This window comes from Myotis myotis, unplaced genomic scaffold (assembly GCF_014108235.1).
Source record: "Myotis myotis isolate mMyoMyo1 unplaced genomic scaffold, mMyoMyo1.p scaffold_m19_p_4, whole genome shotgun sequence".
Classification (NCBI taxonomy): Eukaryota; Metazoa; Chordata; class Mammalia; order Chiroptera; family Vespertilionidae; genus Myotis; species Myotis myotis.
The window spans coordinates 31,669,491-31,691,299 of record NW_023416346.1 but is presented as its reverse complement, the minus strand read 5'-3'; the positions used below and the strand labels follow the sequence as shown (position 1 = coordinate 31,691,299).

General features: G+C 39.2%; 1 protein-coding gene and 1 pseudogene across 4 annotated transcripts in view; one reads left to right on the top strand and one right to left on the bottom strand.

Annotated features, from left to right (window-relative positions):
* ENOX2 (ecto-NOX disulfide-thiol exchanger 2) overlaps positions 1-18,613 on the bottom strand; it is a 305,751-nt gene extending 287,138 nt beyond the window's left edge. For 2 of the 4 annotated variants that reach the window (XM_036304704.1, XM_036304706.1), the window contains exons 1-2: positions 18,476-18,613; positions 16,316-16,377 (exon numbers count right to left, since the gene is read on the bottom strand). Coding sequence is in view for 2 of the 4 variants with exons in the window: in XM_036304706.1 (XP_036160599.1) it covers positions 16,316-16,328 (13 nt within the window). In the remaining 2 variants the exon portion in view is untranslated. The other 2 variants (XM_036304703.1, XM_036304705.1) reach the window with 1 other exon arrangement.
* LOC118654925 lies at positions 6,177-6,275 on the top strand (annotated as a pseudogene).
* Positions 18,614-21,809: the final 3,196 nt, after the last annotated feature.

Here is a 21,809-nt window from a genome sequence, read left to right as displayed (position 1 = left end):
CTGGAGGCAAAAAAGGAGAGGAATGCACTTTTAAACAAAAGGTAAATTTCAGATTAAATAAAACATACTATACCTGTATATTGTACCAGGAACATCGTGATACTCTTCAGGGAACTGTTTCACGTTGTATCCTACCGTGAGTTATTTTCCCTTTCCCCTCCTCTCTCCACAAAAAGAAAAGCCAAAGCACCCCAAACCCTCACTACATACTACCCCTAAGCCCAATTGAGGGGAGAAAAAATAGCTAAAATTCAGCTCAGATCCGATGCTTCTGTTTAGCTCAGCTCCAGCCGAGCAACTGAGCTCTAGCAACGGAGCATAGGGAGGTGGATTCTGATGCCGGTAGCACTTCCATCCACTTCACTTACACAAAAGCAGGCAGTGGAAAATCCAGGAGCCTTGAAGACAAGGGCTGGAACGGGCTTTTATGAATTGCTGTTACTGCATGTGTCACCATCCATCTCCACTGACGGACACTTATAGGCTGAATTGGGAGTGGAGGGGGTGGGGTGTAAGAGGTTGGAGAGCAGGTGGAGAAGCAATTAGCAGTATGTTCATTGGAGAATTTGTTCAGGATTTCATACATCAGTGCCTAAAGAAACAGCATGCAGTTGACAAATCAGAACTTTACGATTTGCATGCCTTAGAAGAAATCTTAGCTCGCAGCACCAAACAAAATAATGCTTGCCCATTCTTATAGAGCATAGAAAGTCACCCCTCTGCTTTCTCTTTCCTCCAGCTACCCTGGTTCCTGAGGAATCAACATTCAAAATGAATATTTGCTAATTTTCCCTAAAGAATTGCATGTAAAAGGCTGGAAGCAAAGGAAGTATAAAGAAATTAAATTCTATTGAACATGACATCTCTTAACAAAAAGGCAAGAAGCTAATTATTTTAAGTCAACTTTTCATCTTTAGTCCAATTCCCCAGGTGCAGCTTTTACACCTATAATCAGTGGATCACAGAACTTTTGTGCATGTATTTAGTACTGAAACACAATCTATGTATACCTAAAAATAGTTCAATTAAAAGTCAAGGTGAAAGCCAAGAGCTATGTACAGGACTCTCCAGGTGACCTTAAGAAGATACTTCACCTGTAAGAGCGTCAGTTTTATTCATCTGCTAAACTGAAGCATATTTTTCTAAACCAATATCAAAATTAATCATGAGTGTGAACAAAAAGGAGATAGAAAGGAAACATCACATAATTGAAGGAATACTTGGACTGAATATCAGGAAACCTGAATTTAGGTTCCAGTTCTATAACTTTCTAGCTGTGTTACACTGGATAAGTCACTTAACTTCTCTGAACACAGGTTTCTTATTTATAAGTTGGACAAAATATTACCTCCCCCTACAGCTTCATGGGATCACTATGAATAGCTAATGAGATCATAGAAATGAAACCCCTTTTGTAAATTATAAAGAGCTATAAAATTATATGGGCTTATTAATATTATACCCCAAAACAAATCTTAACTAAATGACTGAATTGAGCCATCTCTACCACATAAGGAAAATAAAAAGAAAGGATCAGTATAACTTTACAAAACATTCTCCAATTTTCCAGTTTTAACATTAGAAGGAAGCACTGTTTAGTCTTAAAATTCCAGAAGATGTTTTTTGAAAAGAAAAAAAATTAAATCTGATATATAATACATCAAAAGTTTATTAAAGAGGCTGAAGTCATTTGATTCCTTCTTTACTTTCTGAAAAGTTGGTCCATTTGTATTCATATGATTGAGTATTATGTTCCATCTAAAATGCAACTCCTGGACAATGTGCCTCTACTTTTGTTAAATCTTTCTTTTAACTGGTACATCCTCACTGCCCAGTGCGAGGGGAAGAATTCAGGTTGATTAGGTAAATCTAAACACACAATGTAAAAACCCAAAGTCATGCTTTATGAGTCTCTAATCTGTCTTGATTTTATATATATACAGTGACCAGCTGGCTTAAGCTGGGACACATTTTTCGCACATGAAGTCCTGGGGTGACCACACCTGGGGCACTAAATGATCCAGGCAATGTTTGGGGATGTTTGGTTCAGCCAAATCCCACATGTCCTGATTTCCATCTGTATGGTGGTTACCCAAGTGTGTGCCTGTCCACATGGGCCAAATCTAAAGCAGCCAAAAGAAAGGTGGGAGCAGAAATATCAGATGTCACTCCCCTTGGCCCCCTCCAATGCCATCTGTGTCTTCAAACAAATGCCTAGCCCACTTCCTATGAGAAGAAACAAAACTTTCTAATTGCCCCTTCTAATGTCACCACCAATACTAAAAATGACAGTAAAGTCTATATCTAAATATATGTTAAATCAATGGGGAAAATGGATATTATACCGGTAAGTGACAAAGAGTTAGGTGACTGATAGCTAAGAGCAAGTTAGCTATTAAGGGAGGAATGGGAATGAGAGGATTGGAAAGGGAAAAGAGAAATGGGGAGGAGAGAAGAGAAACAAGGAGAGGGGAGGTGAAGAGAGGAGAAAAAAATGAATCTAAAGTGAGAACTTCTATTTCTAGAACACACTTGCTGGAATCATTCAAAATCTCATCTCTTAGACAGTGGTCGCCAACCTTTTGGACCTCACAGACTACCAGTGGTCCGCAGAGCACCAGTTGGCGACCACTACTCCAAAGGTTTCTTTGTGCTTTGAGTTACTAGGAATGGCCCTTTTACCATCAAGCTGCAATTCTACCCTTCCAAATGCTTAGGTAAATATTCAAGAGCTTGAAAAAATCACTGACATCTCTAGCACCAGAATTTACTTTCCTTTGACACGTGGAAAGCCAACCAGGTAGGATACCGTTCCCTAGGGGCTTTATCACTCCAACCCACCACCACAGGCTTACCTGTGGTATGTCTGGCCACAAATAAAGCTGTCAACCCAATTTCAGGTTCAGCAAAGGAGGCTTGTCTGGTTTTTAAAACCACATTGGAAAGAAAGAAACAGGGGCTGTATTTCAGAACCAGGCTGTTCTTTCAGCATTGCACCTAAAATGCTTCACATATTTAAGCTTGAAATTCATATTCCCCAAGTTCTTCAAAAGAGGGCCATTCAAAGTAAAGGGGAAAAGACAGGAAAGGTGATTTTTGTTGTCTCCCAGAGTGAAAAGATGAGAATCATATCAAGACTATGCCTGACATTATGTCACAAAAGGCAATGGGGTGGGAGACAGCAGTTTCAACCCAGATTAGCAAGAACAGAAATGAAAGCATCAGAGAATCCTGAAAAAAGAAACACACAAACATATATATCAAAAACCAATACAATGTTTCCATTATCCTGATTTCAAACTGCAGAATGTAAGCACTAATGGCTCCCTAATCAGCTGAGCTCCTTTTCAGCAGCAATCACCAGGCTGACTGATGTTTTCAAGTGAATTCCCATTGTTAAACACCTTGGATTTTGAGTAATTTTGTCAAAAACAAAAATCCCAATGAAAGATTGCATAGAACCAAAAACTTGAACCAAACTGTGAATCTAAACAAAAATAATTTGTTAAACCGCAAGCAGAAATGTTAACAGTTTCAAAGCAACAACTAGTGAATCAAATTGAACCAGAACAAAACTTCCTATTTTCTGATCCAATCAAACTTGTAGCAAACCCTGCAAGTCTAATAAATTCAAGCTCCTGAGAAGAACATACACCAAGACTTGTTTTCACCAGCCTTAGAGCCCTCAAAGGAACCACAGAATGAACACTGGATAAGGAGTTGGGAAAACTGAATTCTCCTGAATTTTTTGCTGTTTGTCCTTAAACAAGTAACTTACTCTTTTAGCCTCATTTTGCTTGCCTTGAAATGGCTGGAATTACCAATATCCCAGGTCTAATAGTCTATGCCAATTGTGAAATTTAGTCTAGTGATAAAATAGATGTCACAATTTGGCCCAAATCTCCAAGAGACAGAGAGATGGACCACCCCAATTCTCCTAAGGGCTCATGTTTCTAGTTTATTTTGAAATAAAGTTCACATAAGAATTAGGCAACTGTCCTTGCTCATCCTTGGGGATAGTCAGCCTAATACTATTTTTCAGAATAATTCTCTTCAAAATAATGTTTCAGGAACAGTTTGTTTTCCTTAAATGAAAGATACAGGTGAGTGGTCTGGTCCTAAAAAGGAAGAAGGAAAAGAAAGTGATCAAGAATATGCTGAGCACCTATTGTATGTCAGACATGGCATGATACTTTATATTTTTTTTAATTAGCCCTCACAACACAGCTATGTGGTAGGTATTATCCTCATTTTATAATTGAAGAAACTGAGACATACATATGTTAAGTGACCATCTTACAATCACTCAACTGGTAAGTGATGAAACTGGGACTTAAACTCAAGCAATCTGAATCCATTATTATGCCAACATTCTATTGATTACAGTCTGAATGACTAAATTTCTTCTTAAGTCAGTGATTCAATTGGACTTGCTTAGTGAACAAATCAGTGAAAGTTAACTTTCTTGAATTTATACTTGGTTGACAATTTTTAAAAAATTTTCTTCTGACAATGTGGGTAAGCCACTGGGCTCTGGAGTCAGACAAACCAGTGTTTCTTGAATACTGGCTTATACACAAGGTACTTAATCATGCTGTCTCAAGTTTTCTTATCTGGCAAATGGGGAAAGAAGTAGTATCTACCTTATTGAGTTATTGGAAAGCATTAATGGTGTGATAGCTGCTAGCACAGTGCCTGGCACAAAATAATTATTCAATCAATGCCTATTAGAACTAACCTTGTATTCATAAGCAACAGATCAAGAAATAAAATGTTGCCGAAACCGGTTTGGCTCAGTGGATAGAGCGTCGGCCTGCGGACTGAAAGGTCCCAGGTTCTATTCCGGTCAAGGGCATGTACCTGGGCTGCGGGCATATCCCCAGTAGGAGATGTGCAGGAGGCAGCTGATCGATGTTTCTCTCTCATCGATGTTTCTAACTCTCTATCTCTCTCCCTTCCTCTCTGTAAAAAATCAATAAAATATATTTTTTAAAAAAAGAAATAAAATGTTATAAATAAAAATAAAAATAGGATTCATTGAACTCAAGTACTCTTTCATCTGTAGCACAGATTTGGTTTGAAAGAAGTTTCAGTAGCCCACTCATACACTCTAAAACTAAGCCTCACCTTGCAGTAGATAAGCATATTCATGAAGCAACATGAATATACTAATTGGTGGTACCTAAGTAGTAGCAGGAATACTTGTCATGAGCTCTGCTGAACAGCAATTGTTCCTAATTTCCTGGAACCTATCCTTTTAAAGAGGTGAGTGAATAAAAATAAAATTAAAAATGTAGTACATTTACACACTGGAATACTATGCAGCTATAAAAAAGAAGTATCTTACCCTTTGAGACAGCACGGAGGGACCTGAAGAGTATTATGCTAAGTGAAATAAGTAAGTCAGAAAAAGACAAGTATCACATGACCTCACTTATATGTGAAATCTTATGAACAAAATAAACTGACAAACAAAATAGATCCAGAGACATGGAAGTATACAACAGACTGAGGGTCCTCAGAGGAAATGGTGGGGCAGGGGGAGGGAAGAGATCAACCAAAGAACTTATAATGCATATATGAATAACCCATGGACACAGACAATAGTGAGGTGAAGACCTGGGGAGGGAATAGGAGTGAGGAGGAGAGGGGCTAAAGGAGTGGAAAAGGGGGACATCTATAATACTTTCAAAAATAAATATAATCTTTTTTTAAAAAAGAATATCCAGAAAAAAGTTTAAAAAAATAGAGGGTTGGAAAGTAGCAGGTAGAAGTACTGCTGAAAGTCCAAGGTGGGCTAAGTAAAGCCCCCTTTTCTCCAGTTCTTCAAGCCCTAGCTCTCTTTCTGCCATCTACTTGTGGCTCTCTTCTCATATACACACCACCTTCCTCAGTTTAATCTAGTTTTATTGTGATTCTTCCCCTGGCTCTAGCTCTGTTTCCACTCATCAGCATTAAGTGGTATTTATGGAATTGTGTGTCTGGCACTGTACTAGATGAAATGGAGGAGCATCCAAAAGTTAATCAAAGAGACATGTGTTCTATGGCCAAACACATCTAAGATACACAGGTAGACAAGAGTTTTGGCAAGACAGCAAATGCAGGTATAACTGGATGATTTGGTTGATTTCAGAGCACAAAATAGTTTGTTTGTCTAGTTAATGATATGCATACTAATCGCTTCTCGGCCTTTTGGCTAAGATCAAGTGTAGTATCTGTTCTTATCAGTTTAATGATATGCATACTAAATAAATATACAGTTGTCTGCAACTTAATTTGAAATGCATAAAAGGATGGATAGGTGATAAGCAAATTAAAAAACTGTTAATTATAGAATCTAAATGGTAGGTATATGGGTGTTGACTGTACAATTCTTTCAACTTTTCCGTATATTTAAAATCTGACATCATAAAATGTTGAAGAAGAAATGAGAGGGGTAAGAGGTACACCTTTTTCAATCTCAAATGTTTCAGAACAAAATAATCATATTTATATAGAGAATAAGAAGTCACATAGTAATAAATGTGTGATACATATAAAGCTCTTGCTGGCGCCAGTCGCATGCATGTATTTTGATCTGTCATTGCAGATCGTGAATTTGGTTGACACTTCTATTACAGAGAAAGGGCAAATAGCGATATTAAAATATTTCTTCTAATTAATTTCCTTTCAATGTGCACGAATCCGTGTACCGGGACACTAGTATGATATAAAACAAATGCATATTGGAGGTACCTATGCCCAAACAAATTGTACTATCTAGCCCAGGGGTGGGCAAACTTTTTGACTCGAGGGCCACAATGGGTTCTTAAACTGGACCGGAGGGCCGGAACAAAAGCATGGATGGAGTGTTTGTGTGAACTAATATAAATTCAAAGTAAACATCATTACATAAAAGGGTACGGTCTGTTTTTTTTTTTTAGTTTTATTCATTTCAAATGGGCCCACGATGATCTAGCCAGTTTTAGAACATGTTCTTTCTCTAACTCAGATACCATAAATGGCTCCCCATTATCCATAGGATGAAGGCTCTAGGGAGAGGAAGCTGGGCGTTGCAATGTGACATCATTACCCCACGCCCACAGCCACTGTTTCCTGGTTGAGCTGGGCTGTGGGATGCATTTTGCACCATAAGATCTTGGCAGTGTTGGCTGCAATTTGGTGGGGTGTTGCTTTGGGGTGGTGGCGTGGCCTGTATCCCACTTGGGGGAAGCCGAGTGTTGGTTTGTCGGCTCCAGGTCTGTGGTGCCATTTATTTTTAAATGCCTAGTGCACATCATTGCAGCTCCTGCATTGAGTGTCTGCCCTCTGGTGGTCAGTGCATGTCATAGTTACCGGTCGGATGGACATTTAGCCTTTTATATATATAGATAGATGGCCAGTGCGCGTCATGGCAGCTCCTGCATTGAGTGTCTGCCCCCTGGTGGTCAGTATGCATCATAGCGAGCAGTGAGACAGTCTTTTATATATATAGACTAGAGGCCCAGTGCACAAAAATTTGTGCACTCGGGGTGGGGGGGGGGCCCTCAGCCCAGCCTGCGCCCATTCACAGTCCATGACCCCTTGGGGGATGTCCACCTGTCGACTTAGGCCCACTCTCTGGGGGATCAGGCCTAAGCTTGCAGTCAGACATCCTTCTGGCAGCCAGGGAGCCCTCGGGGGATGTCAAACTAGAGGCTTAGGCCCCCAAGGGATCAGGTCTAAACCGTTAGTTGGACATTCTTAGTGCTGCCACGGAGGTGGGAGAGGCTCCTGCCACCACCTCTGTGCTGGCCAGCCATGAGCCAGCTTCTGGCTGAGTGACACTCCCCATATGGAAGTGAACTGACCACCAGGGGGCAGCTCCTGCATTGAGCGTTGCCCCCTGGTGGCCAGTGCGCATCATAGCAACTGGTCATTCTGCCATTCAGTCAATGTGCATATTAGCCTTTTATTATTATTATTATATAGGATGTCCCTATTTCCCACCTTTTGCCCCCTCTTGCCCCCCACTTCTCTCTGGCCATCACCATTCTGATGTCTGTGTCCATGGGTTGTGCATATATTTTCTTTGGCTAATCCCTTCTTTAAATTCACTTCTTTAAATTTTTATTTTCAGATAAGTGCTTATAACTGCACTATTATATATTTTCTATTATATCATTTAGAATTAAGATATTTTTTAATTGAACCCTTGTAAATTTTAGAACAATTTAATAAATTATGCTAGAAGCAATTAGGAGATTTTTCATGTAATGCAGATACATTTCAATTAATATTTTATTAATTTTTAATTTTTTAATATTTTAATTTGAAATATCTCATACATGTAAAAAAAAAAAACCTATAAAATACTACAGCATATTATATGTACCCTTCACCCAATTTCTTAGGTGTTAATAATTTAAACATAACCACTATACAACTAACAAAATTTAGAATATATTTTTCTTATAATCTCTTTAATGTTACTTAATCCATTTACTTTGTTTTTGTTAATCTTCACCCAAGGATATTTTTCCATTGAATTTTAGAGAGAGTGAAGGGAAAGGGAGAGACACATTGATTGGTGGCCTCCTGCACATGCTCTGATAGGGACTGGGGATCAAGCCAGCAACTGAGGTACATGCCCTTGACTGGAATCGAACCTGGGACCCTTCAGTCCATGGGCTAATGCTCTATCCACTGAGCAAAACAGGCTGCAGCTTAATTCATTTACTTTTAATCTATATGTGTCTTTATATTTAAAGTGGGTTTTGTTTTTGATTCACCCTCATAATATGTCCTTTAATTGGTGCATTTATGCCACTAACTTTCAGAGTGCTTACTGATAGAGTTACTACTATATCAGGCGGCTTCTGGGGCTTCTGGGTCCCGCCCTGCCTTGCCGCAGGGGACCCAATCGCATCCCCGGCGGCAAGGCAGGCCGGCTTCTGGGGCTTCCAGGTCCCGCCCTGCCTTGCCGCCCGATACCCGATCGCATCCCTGGAGGCAAAGCAGGCTGGCTTCTGGGTCTTCTGGGGCTGCCCTGGATGGCAGCACGCTGGCAGCTCACACTGTCCCACCCTGCCTGCAGTATGCAAATTAGCCGCCATCTTTGTTGGCGGTTAATTTGCATATCATGCTGATTAGCCGATGGGAGGTGTAGCGCAGGTATGGTCAATTACCATGTTTGTCTATTATTAGATAGGATAGTTCTGCCTCATCTCTATTTCCCATATCTGGGAACCTCTTTAGGGGTTTCCAACATTCTAGATGTTGTGCAATTGTAAAACAGCCACTTCTTGCCATCTTTTCAGCCTCTGTCCTTTTCCTTCCCCAGCTCCCAAAGGGAGCTGACCAGCAATGTTAGCCCTGCTGACTCAGTAATCAATAAGTAAGCCTCATACAGTTTTTTTAACTAAGCTGCTATGCTCTGAAAGTCTGATTTTCTTCATAATAATCAAGTCCAAAATTCTACTGGGATCACTGCTTTGAGCTTGAAAGAATGAATATTCAGTGAAGCAACATGAAAAGGAGTGCAGGAAAGTATGTCCCATCTGTAGAAGGAAACAATTGTTCAAAGTGATCTTTGCATGCTGAAAGAAAAGCAAGCAGAGATGGCATTGCTGAATAGCGTACGACCTCTCAAAGACTGCCAAATTAACAGGTTGACTTTTTCTGTCTCCAGTCTTCTCTCCATAAGTCCATCCTCCAATCCAATCCTGTTACTCACCCATTCAAAACCCTGTGCTGGATCACCCCTGCCTATAGAATTAAGGCCAAGCTCCTTAACAAGCAGACTTCTTTCATTAAGTGGTCACGAGATACCTTTCCAGATTCTTATTCTCTCCCCTCTCCCACATTCCCAGTGGTTCATACACAATATCTCGCTTTTTCTGAACTATCCATTTTTACATGTGACTGCCTCATTTGTGTTGGTGGTAATCCTTGCCCACCACTTCTTTATCCACCTAGATTCCAGGCAATGCCCAGTCATCCTTTATGATTCAGCATAGTTAGACTCCAGTCTGTAAATTACCCACACTTAGCAGTAATCCCTCCATAATGATCCCTGGGCACCTTAAACATACCCCTTTCTCTAAGTACTTTCCCCACTGTATATAATTATTAGTTTGGGTGTCTATCTCCCACACCTGACTGTAAGCTACTTAAGGGCAGCCAGGGACTACTTCTACTTCATCACTGTATTCCCAGCACTTAGCATAGGGTCTGGTCCTGTATATGTGCTCAAATGACTTTTGAATAAATGAACTTGAATATCAAGTGCTCCTTGAATTTAAACTCAGCATCTCTTGAAAGGTGAAAATTATATTATGTGACCAAAATAATCCTAGTGAAGTGTGTTTGAGGACTTGACTGAAGAAGAACTGGTAGGAGGCCATATTATGGGGCCTGAGGGATAGTTTCGACCTCAGGCAGCTTTATGGCAGTTGTTGCTGGCTTAAAAGAAGAGCAGCTGGAGCGGATAAAAAGGGCCCTTACTGGGGATTTCCCCATCATTATCTTTCACTGTTCATCACTGATACTATAGTGTTTATATAACATTCTACACAAAGCGTTTCAACTATTCTGCATTACAGCCAACTGTTCATTTGTGCTCCGCCTACAGATAGGTACCTTTGGAGCAGCCTTGTTAATCAGAAGTCACTGAAAGTTCTCCAGTTCTTATTCTCACTTATCATTATTATATCAAGGAACAGCATTTTGTGGGTAAGACACCCTTGAAAAGCTGAGCCAAAAGGGGACAGGGTGGAACTAATAAAAACAATTCTTTGTTTTTTTCCTCCGAGATTGCCAATATATTTCACCACACCTCCCATCCTACATTGTTTTAAACTATGTGGCAGTAAAGTCAAAAAAGGAAAATGAATAATTTAGCAAAACTTTACACTTTGTAGGCAAGAAAAAGAGGAAGCAACGGGGAAGCCTGGGATATGAATCTATAGACATATGATCAGTCACCACTTCTGGAAAGTAAACATTTTGGCTGTTTTAAACAAATAGCAACAGCAATTAGCTTTATTTGTAGACTAAACTGAGGTGTATGCTGAATTAAAAAAAAAAAAACTGAGTCTGTTTTGATCTTCAAAAATGTCAAACTGGTAAACACTTCACTTTTTTGTACATATAAATCTAAGAGCCAAGTCTAGCTTGAGGAAGATTTAAGACACATAAAATTTGTCTGAGGTGTCTGCCAAATCTCTGTAGCAGAAACAGAAACCCTGGAAAAGCTGACATAGTCATAACTCTCACAACATCATCAGTAGGCTTGTGCAGGGCTGGACACACCAAAAGTCACTGTTCCATCTCTCACACTGTTTGTAAACAGAGAAGTAGATCATTTACTTATCAGCTATCTGGTAGCTCACTTTCTCCTATATATCCCACAGAGAAAAGAGACAGGACAAAAAGAATAAATCCCTCCTGGCACATAACCCAATTTTCACCTGGGTAAATTTTCATTTCTAGAATGGGCCTGGTTGTTAAAAAGTCTTCTTTTTTTATTCATTTCTTTCTTTTGCACACTAATTCTTGTATGTATACTAAATTCATTTCTCTCTCTTCTCTCTCTCTCTCTCTCTCTCTCTCTCTCTCTCTCTCTCTCTCTCTCTCTCTCTCTCTCATCATTAAAGGGGGTGTTAGTAAGTATCTAGTACAGTGCCTAACAGAGTGCTTTGAACATGGTAAGCCCACAATAATTCATCAAATGAATTAAAATTCTATCTTTAATTTCTATGTGCAATTTATTTGACCATGAAGTAGGAGAAATATAAATTATTTTTCTAGAGTATTTAAAAGTGACCATTTCTTACAAGGTAATGTTTTATTCAGATGATTCGTGCTTAGGACTTCTGTCCTTTAAAGAGCATCCTTTTTTTTTTTTCTCAGTGGGTATTGTATTTATAAGGAAAATGTAGGAAAGACCATGCAGCAGGATCCTGAATGACAATATGAAAACTGATACATTTTTGTAGAGAAAATCAAATATCCCATATTTACTTGATTTATGTCATTATGGTAATCCACTACATATGTCTAAGATCACTTAACAATGCACGCATGGGCTGCATTCTGTAAATAGGATTAACAGTTGAATTCAACCTAGGACTTCCCTGGGGACAGATTGCTAGAAAATACATCTACATGACATTTAAAAAAATAAATTAACCAATGACATTGGCTCCCATGAGACACATTGTTTCTTGTGCACTCAATTCTTTCATAGATTTCTGTAGCTCTCTGCTGACATCCCCATCCCAAAAGACAGAGAATTTCAAAACAGAAAGAAAAACATAGCATTTGGAGCTATTCCTTCTCTCTTGCATGAAGTGTTATGTGCACAAAGGAAATAACTCTGTACATTAGCACAATGTGAATGGTGACATAGTGAGATCATGTCAGTCTGAACTGTGCTTGTTACACTGTGGTCACATATGACTTGCTCAAGGGAAAGAACAAAGTCTCTTTCCCTGCACAATGACAAAGACTGGCAGGGGCTGCAGGGAAATAAGGAGAGCTGTGTTATGGCAGATGGTTTGGATTTTTCTCTAAAAAATGTTATATTTTACCTTCCCACTTTTATTTAATTTACCTCATCTGTAAAATAAAGATAACTTTTATGTATTTTTAACACTTTTACTCTAAGGATGAAATGAAGTACTAGTGGATTGCCTGGCACATAACAGTTAACCCATACAATCCACATCGGCATTTGGCTAACATTAATTAAACACCTATTATGTGGTGGGCAGTGGCCTAAGACTCTAAGAAAAGGTAAATTGTAGGAGGAAGAAGTGATATTGGAGAGAAAAGCAGGGAGCCGATTTTCAAAGGTTTTATAAGCCAGTCTAAGAAGTTTGGATTTTATCTTGAGGACAATGAGCAGCCTTTGAACTATTTTATAGAGCCAAATAGCTTCAGATTTGCAACATACAAAAATCATTCAGTCAGCATTGGTAGAGAATGCACTGCAAGGGAGGCAGGCTAGAGGCAGTAGAAATCCAGACTATAAGTCATGCGAATGTGTGGGCGCAGTACAGTGTCCCAAACTAAGGCAATGATAATAAGGGTGGACACAGGGAAAATATTTTTAACTAACCTTTAAAAATTAACCAATGTATAATTATAGCAGGTTAGAAAATAAAATTTGCAAAAGGTTAAAAATAGAATTCATATGTAATCTTAAGATTTATAGCAAACTTCTATTAATTTTTTTGTTTCACATTACAGGATTTTTCCTATTTATGTATGCAAAGATGTGTGCATGTATGTACAATGCCCATATGTGTATATGTGATATGTGTATTTAAACTGGGATCTGACAACTTTATAAATTTTCTCTTAAAATATCATAAACAATTTTCTGCATCATTAAATATTTTTTGGTAATGGCAACTTACATGGGTAATTAGTAATTTATTGTATAGGTGTACTATAATTGATTTCATTCAAACCTCTAGTATTCGATATTTAAAATGTATTTTTTTCTTTTACTTTTGTGCTATTATAAACTTTTTTGTTTGTTTGTTTTTATTTTAAAAATATCCTGAGAGCTAAATTTTTGGAAAATCATGTCTATTTCCTCAATAAGGAACCCTATAAGTTGAAGTGGTAGGTTGACAGCTATGTTAAATTTTAATTTTTTGACACATATTGACAAATTGCTCTCCAGAAGGGCTGTATAAAATTACAGTTCCACTAGCAGTGTCTACAACTAGGAGGAGAACCATTTGAGAGTAATTTCAAGAATGGAGTAAACAGGATTTGGTGGTGTAGAAGAGGGATGGATCCTTGGCAGAGTATCAGGGCAGGAGCAATGTGTACTCTGTCAAGAGGAGCAGAGAAATGGGCAGACCTAAGGAACAGGCGGCTGGGTAGATAAATGATGAAAAAAAAAAAGATAACTACAGTAGAATGGGTCAAAAAGTGAAGAAAAAAGGGAAATCTGTAGTGAAGTTATGCATTCAGGTCACTTTAATTTACTGCTTTATTCAACAAAAGTAGCAAATGCAGCAAACAGCTAATCTTTTTGTAGCACTTGGTACTACAAGGTCCAGAGTTATATTCATGTGAATATGTTGGTCCATTCTTTTCATTCAATAATCATTTATTAGGTAGGTGTCTACCATGTACCAAGTGCTGTTTTGGATGCTATGAGTATGAAGATGAATGAGACCTGGTCCCTGGTCTCAAGGAGCTCACAGTCTAAGGTGGGGACACAGATATCCACAGCTTGATACACTACAGTGTGGTACAGACTAGGACAGAGGTAAATGCAGGGTCCTAGTGAAGCCAGAAGCCTAGCATTGCTTCATGTATGCATGCATGTGTATTGGAGGGGGCAAGTTGGGGAGTTGCAAGGAAGGCTTAACAGAGGTATTGATAATACGAACTGAGTCTTGAAGGACAAGGAGTTCCTCAGATCACTAAGGGTCACAGATCATACTCATATTCCTTAACAGCATCTCGAATATTTGTACTACCACTCTCAAGGACACTTGAGATGCTTGTGTGCAATCCAAACCCATTTAAGACAATAGTTTCCACTGTTACCTTAATGAATATATGTACACAGCCTGTTTGGGCAATACTATGCTCATCTTAGAATTTGAAGGATAACAAACAAATGGCATACCGACTTTTAAAATCATTTTGATGACACTGATAGAACAATAATATTCATATCTACCAAGTCCTATTAATTCTACCTCCTAAATGGCTCTAAAATCTGTTCCCTCCTCTATGTTGCTCCCTCAGCTCCTGAGCACCAGCCTCCTAAATGGTGCATTCAGTTTTATCTTTTATAAGACACATTAGTAAAATTTAAAATATTTGTGCGAGTACAACATAACCACTGATGGTAGATGCCCTACATTTTGAGAAACACTGGCCTGTGAGAGCACATCCAAACTTCTTAGCCTTGCATTCAAGGTTCTTCACAAAGCAGTCTCAACTTATCTTTCCAGACTTTTCTACCATTTTACTTTCCTTTTCCCAAACAGTCTGCATCCCGGTCATGCTAAATTCCTCAATATTGAATGGCTATGCACTGCTCTTCTATAACCACATGTTTCTTACCGACTGCTCCCTCTATCTGAAATGCTTCCCCTCCACTCTTCTCTGCCTAGCAAATTCATTATCCTTTGAGACCTGTTATTTCACCTCCTCACAAAAGCCTTCTGTCTGACTCTCTCTTACAGTTAGTCACTCCTTTCTCCATCCTTCCAGAGCACTCCGTACCCATCTCTATTATACTACACACTACATTATCTCAGAATTATGGACCTCTATTTCCCCAACTAAAACCAGGGAGAGCTCACACCAATACTTCATGTGGGCAAAGGTCATGGAGGAAACCTAGTGACCCAGGTCACTCAAAAGCAAAAATAAAACAAAGTCAGTCCAGGCCTAAAGAGCTTAGAAGTATGGCGTTTTACAAAGTGAATCATCTTATTCAGAAATAGCCAACCTGACTATAGTTTTGGCAGACAAAATTAGCTACGGCTACAATGGCAGTTAAGCTAATTTGGTTTTGGCAGCTACTTTACAGCAGACACACACTGACATAGAAACTAAGAGTGAATCATTTGAGTTTCTGCCAAGATGATCAACTATAACTCACAATAATCTCCTTACCATAAGCAGAAAGTCAAGAATAAAGTGAACAGCATGACCAGCAAACCATGGTAGACAGAGCCTGGGCTCTATAGTCAGATATCTATACACCCAAACCCCAAATCAACTCATTAAAATCTATATGGCTTTAGGTAGTTTGTTTAACTTTGTGTTTTAGTCTCCTCTTTTAGAAAAAGGGTAGGAATAGTACCTACTTAATAAGACTACTAAGATAATGCAACAAAATGCTTATGACAGTGCCTGGAACATTATTATGGGCTCAATAAACATCAGTCATTATTGTAACCCAATGAAATGACTACAATTCAGATAATGTGATGCACAGAATAGCAAATACATTTTTTAAGAAATAAATTGAGCCCTGGCCAGTGAACTTCAGTTGGTTGAAGCATCATCCCTTGCACCAAAAGGTGGCGGGTTCGATTCCAGGTCAAGGCATATACCCAGGTTGTGGGTTCGATCCCCACTTGGGGCATGTGGGAGACAACCAATCGATGTTTGACATCAATGTAGTTTCTCTCTCTTTCTTCCTTTCTCTCTCTTACAGTTAGTCACTCCTTCCCTCTCCCTCCCTCTCTCAGAAATTAATTTTAAAAAAGAAATTTGCCACCAGGCTTTAAAACTGACAACTATAGAGTGTAGCTAGCCACAAATAAAACAGTGTATATGACAAAGTTCTTCTGGGGTTTAAACTCACACGTGGAACACATCACCACACTTCTTTGTGTTCTCCAAGAATTGATCTCAAATCAGGTTCCCCTAGGATGAAAAAAAACAAAAATCGCCCAATCTTAATTTTTTGTCTTTATTTTATACAGAATACTATCCAAATCATATGGATGCTTCAAAGTGTCCTATTATTATGACCCCAAGCTTTTTAATACCATTTCTTTCCCAATTTATCACTGCTGACATCTTTTTTAAAAAACTAAATTTATTTGGGTGACATTGGTTCACAAAACCACTGTAAAGAGTCTGCTTTGGATCATGGGCACACAATGCAGTGTGCAAATGATGTTTTATTGAGCTGTACACTTGAAACCTGCTGATACCTTTTATTCCATTCAGGTAAGCCCATTTGTCACACAAGTGTTTCCTCTTCTATCTATCCTTCTCAATTCCAGTCCTAGTATTATGAGGAAGCATTTTTCTCCCTCCTCTTTGCCCATTTCAAATTTCCTCTGGAGTCCAAGTTAAAATTCACCTTCTTCACAAAGCCTACCAGAATTGATCTGAAGACAGATAAGTTTCAAACCTTCAGCACTTCCAGGGTTTGGCTTGATACTCCATAAGTCAGCACCCCCACTCCATCCCATTAGTATACCCTTCCACTAACGGCCTCAGAACTTTTTGTTCACATTGTTATAATAAAATCATTAATAGAGTCTGTTTTGCACAGCCTACTTTATTCTGTAATTGGTGTGCCACATACAAAATTGCCCATATTAGTGCTATCAGTCGTTGCCGTAAATCCCTAAAGTGCTGTTTTAAAAATAGGATGAGAGAAAAAAAATAGGATGAGAGCATAAGTGGGGGGGGGGGGGTAATGGGGGGATGAGGACACATATGTAATACCTTAATCAATAAAGAAATTAAAGATTGGATAAATAAATAAAAATAGGTCTACAGAGGGAATGGGGGGGGGGCGGGAAGAGACTAACCAATGAACTTATATACATATATGCATAACCTATGGACATAATAGTTTGGGGAAGGCCTGGGGAGGGGAAGAGAGTGGAGTGCAGGGGGCTAGTGGGTGGGGGTGGAGAAGGGGACATCTGTAATACTTTCAACAATAAAGATAAATTTAAAAATAATAAATATAAATAAATAGGTCTAACTTGCCCTTTACTCTCATCAGAACATTGCACTGAATCTTAAACACATATCTCAAAAGTGAGATTCCTTCCCTCTTCTGTTCCCTATCCCTTCTGAGAATTGAAAGGAAACCCTTTCTACTGCAAAGATCATGGTTAGGGAAGGGGTGGGTGGCTGGAGGGGACAAAAAAGAGATGGCGAATATCTTTATCTCACCATCAATGAGACAAAAAATGAAAATTTGACAAAAGTAACTTCCTGGGCGTGGCAAGGAATTCCCCTGCCTCCAGAGGAAATGGAAAGTGGGTGCCTTGGAAGGGGTGTGTGCCCAAACCTGAAATGTAAATAGTGCGGTGAAGGCCTGGCAAGGGGGCGGGAGTGGGGAGAAGGGGGTTCATGGGGGGGACATCTGTAATACTTTCAACAATAAAGATAAATTTTGTAAAGATGTAAATTGAGGGAAAAGAGAAAAAAGATCACCCAACTCTTTCAACCAGTAAGGAGAGTCCAGAGACACCACCTAAGGAAGACCCTGGTCGAGAACCCTAACTTCAGACCTCTGGGGAGGCACAAGGCAGGAGTGCGGGTGTGAGGAAAAGGAAAGAAGGCGAGTTGGAGGGGAAAAAAAGAGAAAAAGAGCGCGCTCCCGTGGCTGGAAGAAATTGGCTTGGAGAGCTCAGAAGCCCACCCTCAATTGGCAGTCCCAACGCCCCCTCCCCCGCGGAGGCGGAGCTGGGCGGAGTTAACCGCTAAGGGCAGTAGCCCCGGAAGCACCCTCTTCCCTAGACTCCCTCAGTCCCACAGTCCCCAGCCACAGCCACTCAGGCATTCTGCCTCTCTGACCTCCAGCTCCCCGGCTACCGAAGCTACTCCTTATACAGCCGCAGAAAATCGGGCCGGCGGGGCAGCTCCTGGGTGAGAAGTGTCCTCGCCGCGCGCCACGCGCCACGCTGCACGCGCCACACAACTGTCTTCTGTGCTCCCCGCCTCGCTCTAGCCGGCTTAGGCCCGACACTGGGGCCCAAGGCTGGACTCTCACCTAATATGGCGTCTCCTATTGGTTACTGGTCACCAGGGAAGTGAGCCTCCAGTCGTTGTCCTCATGGGAAATGTAGTTTGAGGTCGCTCGAGGCTCTTAGTCCTGGAGAGAATCCAATGCTGGCATTGGTGGAAAGACTTAAATGAAATAGAGGATTGTGGGAGATGGAGTTGAGACAGTAGTTTCTATATATACCCACAATTCCCATCACCTCCCATCCCCTGGCTGTGATTATGCCCAGAGTTCAGACAGAGAAGAGCATTCTGGGTATTGTAGTTTGGCGTGCACTGGCTAACAAAATCTCCCTTCTTAGATTATGGGGTTGTACTTACGGAGGCATTTGAAGGTTCTAGATTTATTTTGCTGTTGGCTAAGCTATTAGCATTTAGGAGGGAAGCACTTCATATCGTGATTTGAAATTCTTATTAAGTTTTGATTGAGTGACTTATTTTTGCTCTGATAAGCTTACAATTTTAACTGGTCCTTTAAAACTGTCAAAAGTGTTCTGTGTGAACCATCTGCATTAGAATCATTTCAAAGGATCTGATATATATATATATATATATTCTATTTGGTGGCCATATTTTTTCCTTTGAAATGGTGTTATATATACATAACAAGTATAGAAATGTGACTTAAGCCGGCCCAGAAGAAGCCTATTTAACCCATAATAAAGTCACATTGTTGCCATGAATAACAGTGGCCACATATACTGCTGTAATGCAACTATTTAGAACATATAAACAATATAACCTGAATAATAAGAAATAACTACATTTCTTTAAGAAACTATTATTCTTTTTAGTAAAATTATGTTAAATGAAGTGGATAAATAAATAGATGGGGACAACTAAGTACTTTTAAGTGATTTGAATGTTGAGAAAAATGGTTGTTTATTTGGGCTAATTTCACTTCAAACTTTTGACTTTTCTTTGTTAGAGATGAATCCTTATAGCTGAATGGATCATTACAGTTGCTTTAGTACACTTCTACTGATAAGAACAACTGTTTCATTCACAAATGGAATGAAGGGAAAGAAAAATAAATTGCATTCTCCTAAGGTAATTGCATAACATTTTAAAAAGAGAAGTTAAGGAGGAAGGGGATTTAATAGATTCAATAGTTTATTTAAAACTGCTTTGTGCAAGGCACTGGGATAGGCATTATTGCCACTAATTGGAAAACAGACCTTTCCCTCAAGTACCTCACAATCTAAGAGGGGAGAAAGAATATACAATGTGAAAAGTGCTCTAAAAAGATCTACATAGTGTTCTGTAGGACCATAGAGGAAAAATAACTCATTCCACCTCTGGAGGAATCTATGCTTGAATGATGAAACTTGAAGAACTAGTAAGATATTTGTCAGATTTGGGGCAGGGAGGTCAACCATATTCCATACAGAGAAATAAGGACATCAGAGAATGCAGTGGACAAAAAAAGTTTCATATTGCAGGAACTAGATCAGGCAGGAATAGGGGACCATGCCAAGGATTTCAAGAAAGGAACTGGTAGGATCATATGGACTTAGTGATAATTTGGGTATGGGAAGTGAAGGAAAAGAAGGAGTCTGTTGTGACTCCAAAATTCTGATTTGGAAGACTGAGTGTATGGTTGTACCATTCGTTGAGATAGGGAACCCAGAGAGAACTGCAAGTTGTGTAAGGGATAGGAGGAATCCAGTTTTGACCATTTAAAATTTGAGGAGTATGTGGAACATCGGGGCAGAGATGCTTAATAGGTTGCAAGGAAATGTAGGTCTGAAGAACAGGAGAGAAGTCTGGATTGGAACTAAACATTTGGGAGAAATCAATTTATAGTTGGTAATTTAAAAAGTAAAAGTGGGTTAAATTTTACTTATAGAATGTTTAGAATAGCAACTTTTAAAAGAACAAAGATTAGTATGGAACCCTGGAAAATAAGTTTGAGTAGTAGGTGCAGAAAAAGTTACCTTTAAAAGATGCTGTGAAGGAATAGCCAGATAGATGAACTAAGAGAAAACAAAGTAGAATTACTAGTATAGCACACAAAGGTCAAGTAAAAGAAGTACAGAAGAGTAACAAGGAACTACTATTCATTCAACAAGTTTTTATTGATTATCTATAACATTCCATTCATAATTCTAGCTGGGAAGAATAGAGAAGTAGGGAAAAAAACAGACAACATCCCTTCCCTTTGGGGCTTATATTTTAGTAGGGAGAAACTATCAATAAATAAGATTAACAACTAAAATACTTTTCTGTGACAAGAATATTTTTGCAAGCCTTACTAGAATGTGTGTGTGTTTATATATACAAAGGTGAGACTCTTGATCTATTGTTAGTAGAAAGTATGCTTGAAAATATGTCCAGAAAAAATACTTGAGTATAAGAAGATGAACTTGTAAAATAGTGGTCCAGAGTAAATCAGTCTCGCTAGATTTATAGATCTATTTCTAGGCCAAGGTTAAGGCTCTATGGAGAGCCAGTATACAGCTCAAGTCCTAGCCAGGGATCAGTTTTATAATGTGGAAATGTTTGGCTTCAATCTTTGCTTAGGTTAAGACTTAATCTGTTGCTATCTTTATAAGTCAGTTTGGATCCCTGGTTAGAGGACAATGGAACCAAGTTTTGGGCTCAACTTGATATCAAAGTTAGGCCCTAAGTTCTAGTCATTGTTTAATATCTGACAAGGATCAGAGTGCATTTCTGACTAGTGTGAAAGCTCACTCTGGCCTGTATTATGCCTCATTATGAAGTCAATGTACAAGATTTGGAACACTTGTCCCTCATTATCCACTGGAGATTGATACCAGGACCCCCATTGGATGGCAAAATCCACGATGGCCAAGTCCCTTGTATAAAATGTTATTGTATTTGTATATAACCTATGCATATCCTTCCATATACTATAATCTCTAGATTGCTTGTAATACGTAACGCAATGTAAATCCTATGTAAATAGTTGTTATACTGTATTGTTTAGGGAATAATGACAAAAAAGTCTATACCTGGTCAATATAAATATAACCATCATAGGTCTAACTACATAGTACATGTCAGCAACAATGTAACTTTTTTTCAAATATTTGACCCACAGTTGGTTGAATCCACAGATGTGGAAACCTTACCAAGAGAGGTCTAAGTGTATTAAGATTTAGCCCATATGTAGGAAGAGTCCTCATTCTGAGATCAGTGCTAAATTCCAGCCAGCCTTAGAGAGATTAGAGTTAAAGGTCGGCTCAAGGATTGACTTTAGTTTTTGGTCAGTGTTGGAAAATCGCTTTTATTTGTATGTCAGCATTATGGCTCAGCCAGGGGTTACTGTTCATGCTGGCTTTGTTGCCAGGGGAAAGGCT